The 3,271-nt window shown below is 35.8% G+C and overlaps 1 protein-coding gene across 1 annotated transcript in view; it reads right to left on the reverse strand.

The window, feature by feature from the left end:
- Window positions 1-3,271, reverse strand: part of LOC111873459 (GPI ethanolamine phosphate transferase 1-like) — a 40,218-nt gene that overhangs the window by 35,854 nt on the left and 1,093 nt on the right. Inside the window, 1 exon segment of the mRNA XM_033755110.1 lies at window positions 2,152-2,188. Coding sequence (XP_033611001.1) covers window positions 2,152-2,188 — 37 coding nt within the window.

A 3,271-nucleotide genomic window follows, 5' to 3' on the forward strand; every position in this document is an offset into this window, starting at 1 on the left:
TTCATTAATGCTGACAGGTTCGTAATCCAGAGAGTTGTGTAAATATATACATACACCTCCCTTAATAAAAGACTTTCTACAATAACTAGTTCCTAAGTTGTAATTGGCTATGGTCACATTTTCAATTTGTGAATAATTTAGATGATGTTCTGTGAAACAAAGCGCTTGCAGAAGTTCAGAATATAGATGGGCATAAATTTCACTAGTCTTATTTGCAAGGCCACAAATGTTTTGGTGATAAATTGAGAAGCCATTTTTCTTTAAGACTTCAGTATGGTTGTTACACTGTTTTTCTTCTACCATAAAAAATCATCATATCTATCTAGTGGAAATTTTCTTTGCCTATTTGATTTACGTTATGGCTCNNNTTTGTGGTTTACTTATTTCTAACATAACATTATCAACAGTACAATCTTTTATGCCAAAAAAATTCTTAATCTCATTATCATGGTCATTATTGATTGCCTTCCAAGGCAAATAGATTGGTTTTGCATCTCTGTAAAAGATTTTAGTACAAATTAAGGCAATATTCTTAACCAGTACGTTCTTCCCCATTTTATTACAATGGAGTCCGTGCCTTGTAAAGAGACCTCTATTTAAATCATGGTGTAATAAAGTAACATGCTTAAAACCTTTGGTACATTTCACTAATTTCCTATTAAAAACTTTTATCTCATCATTCACACATGACCAATTTGAAGGTCGTACCTATGTGGAATATTCAACAGAACAATATTCGTTTGAGAATTAGTTTTGATAAAATTCAATATATTTCTTAATGCTTCTCTGGAATCATTTTTTCCTATTTCTTTAGTTCCACCTGAAAAAACTATTAAGTGTCAAGGATTCAACCACAGACTCTACCGTGGTAGATAAGTTACTTATGTCAGCTCCTGGCTTGACAAATCCTATTACTCTGGACGTTTCAGTTAAGTTGTCTTTGACCTTATCTACACAGTCTCTAATATGGCTATCACCAATGAATAAAATTAAATGTTTAGTCTTATCAACTAAAAGATTCTGTTCTAGACTTGCGTTTTTGTTTGAAATTTGCATGTCAGTATCACTGTCACCACTTTTAACTGCAGACAAATCGTTTTCTGAAAACTTTGAATAAGTATTAAAAGGGACACCACCATTCACTATCACAAGGATATGAAATTCTAGTCCTTGACGAAATAGGTTCCTTTGCAGTTGAATCTTGGTTCGTTGCATTAGGTTTGTGACTTCTCGTCTTACTCTTCTCGATTTGCCTAGGCTGATCCTTTTCTAGGTTATGTAAGACTCCAAAACTATTTGTAGTTCTTATCGTTGTTTCTGTAATTTTACTGGAGCTAACAGAATCCATCTCTCATGAATGCACAGGTATATGCGTCCAATTTTCAGCACTTAGCGATAGTTGGAAAACTTCTTAAGGGCTACGTGCCTTGACTAATCTATCCATTATTACGTCATTTTTTTGGTCTTCCTTCAGGATTTCAATAATGTTCATTGCTAATTTTAATTCAGAAATAACTTTCGTTAACTCAATTTTATATTTAATGCAACCTTCGCATTTAAAATCACATTCCTCTTTAGTCAAATCCACAAAATCCTCCGCAGACTTATTACTAACCTTTGTTGCGTCCGCCATGATAGTTATGTTCGATATCTATCAAAATATAGTCATTTGATTGTGTATCTTCCCACCAGGGGATGTCCAAGTAAATTTATTGCTGTTATGATGTGGGAACATTGTACTTTTGACAGTAAGATTTTTTGATGTGGCAAAGAGTACTACTCTAACTCCATTACCATTACTAATTTCATGCAAACTCTCATTCCCAATCGTTGATTTGAAAATGTCTTCCCTCCCTACTTTGGCATTGAAATCTCCCAACAAATTTTTCATAGGGTACTTCGGGAATTTATCAAATACATGTTCTAGTTCTTCATAGAACCTCTTCTTTAAGTCATCAATTGTATCTTCTGCTGGGGCGTGAACAAACATAACGATGATATCACACCAGCGACCTTTTAGTATAATATATAATATCCTGTCTCTAATGAACTCTACCCTCTAAGCTGCTGATATGATTCTCTTATGTACGAAAAAACCTGTACCTAATTCATGATTTTCATTCCCGTTTCCATAGAAAAATATATATTCACCTTCTGGTTCGATGCCACCTCTGTCCCACCTGACCTCCTGCTAAATCTAACTTATACAGTGGAACCTCGCTAAACGAGCATAATCCGTCCCAGAATCTTACTCGTAATGCGAAACAATTTATCCCATATAAATTAACGTAAAATATGATAATGCGTTCCATGCTGAAAAAACACTAAAAAAATTTTATGTATAAAGTTTATTCAAAGAAAATTATATATGCATTGTTAAGGAGTGTGAATCATCTTCATCTTTTCTTCTATGCGGAATGAACCAACCTGAAANTTCAAAAAAAAAAAAAAAAAAAAAAAAAAAAACCCGGAATAATTAGTTTATTATTTATGATACATATTGTGACATGTTGCGCAATGAACGACAACCCCTCCCTACCCAGCAGTGACGTGGCGGATGAGTCAGCGCTCCGTCCCCCCCTCCGCGGTGACGTAACGCGGTAACGTAAACTACTTCCAACAGCGCTGCTAGGTAACAGGCAAACTCTGCGAGTATATAAGAGAGCTGCACTGCCTGCGAGGCGAGTTGATATATAGCAGCAGTCGCGGTAAGAATACCCGAACGCGTGGTTACAAGATTTTATGTGACAGTGTGCGATAACTAAGAAGTCAGCGAGTGGAAGACTTATTGTGTGCTTTCAAGACTTTGTGTGTGCTGTAGTAGTTATATTTGGAGTGTGTAATTCAGAGAGACTTGTATAGCTCCCGCGTTATTAATACGTGTAGCCTATTGGCAACAGAGTGAACAGATTATTGCGAATAGGGTTATAAAGTGTGAAACGCCGCAACATTGTCATAATTAATTGTAGCCGAGACTTGTAGGTTGTTAAAAAAACCCGTTAACAATCTGAACGGCGTCTTCAGTAACGCAACACATTACAATGTCTAATTCTTTTTTACTAGAAAGCTGTCTAGAGACACTTGTTTTTGCCGACACTTCAAAATTTGGTGAAAATGCGACACAGCATTATCATTAAATAAATTTTTAGCGCGCATAGCCACTGCCTTATTAGGGTGATGCTTCTCAGTGTACGATGCAACAGTTTCCCATGCTTTCAGCATTTTTATTATTGCGCCAGAAGATTGTTGCTTTGCTGTTACCTCCTCCTCC

The sequence above is a fragment of the Cryptotermes secundus genome, unplaced genomic scaffold (genome assembly GCF_002891405.2).
Source record: "Cryptotermes secundus unplaced genomic scaffold, Csec_1.0 scaffold2067, whole genome shotgun sequence".
Taxonomy (NCBI): Eukaryota; Metazoa; Arthropoda; class Insecta; order Blattodea; family Kalotermitidae; genus Cryptotermes; species Cryptotermes secundus.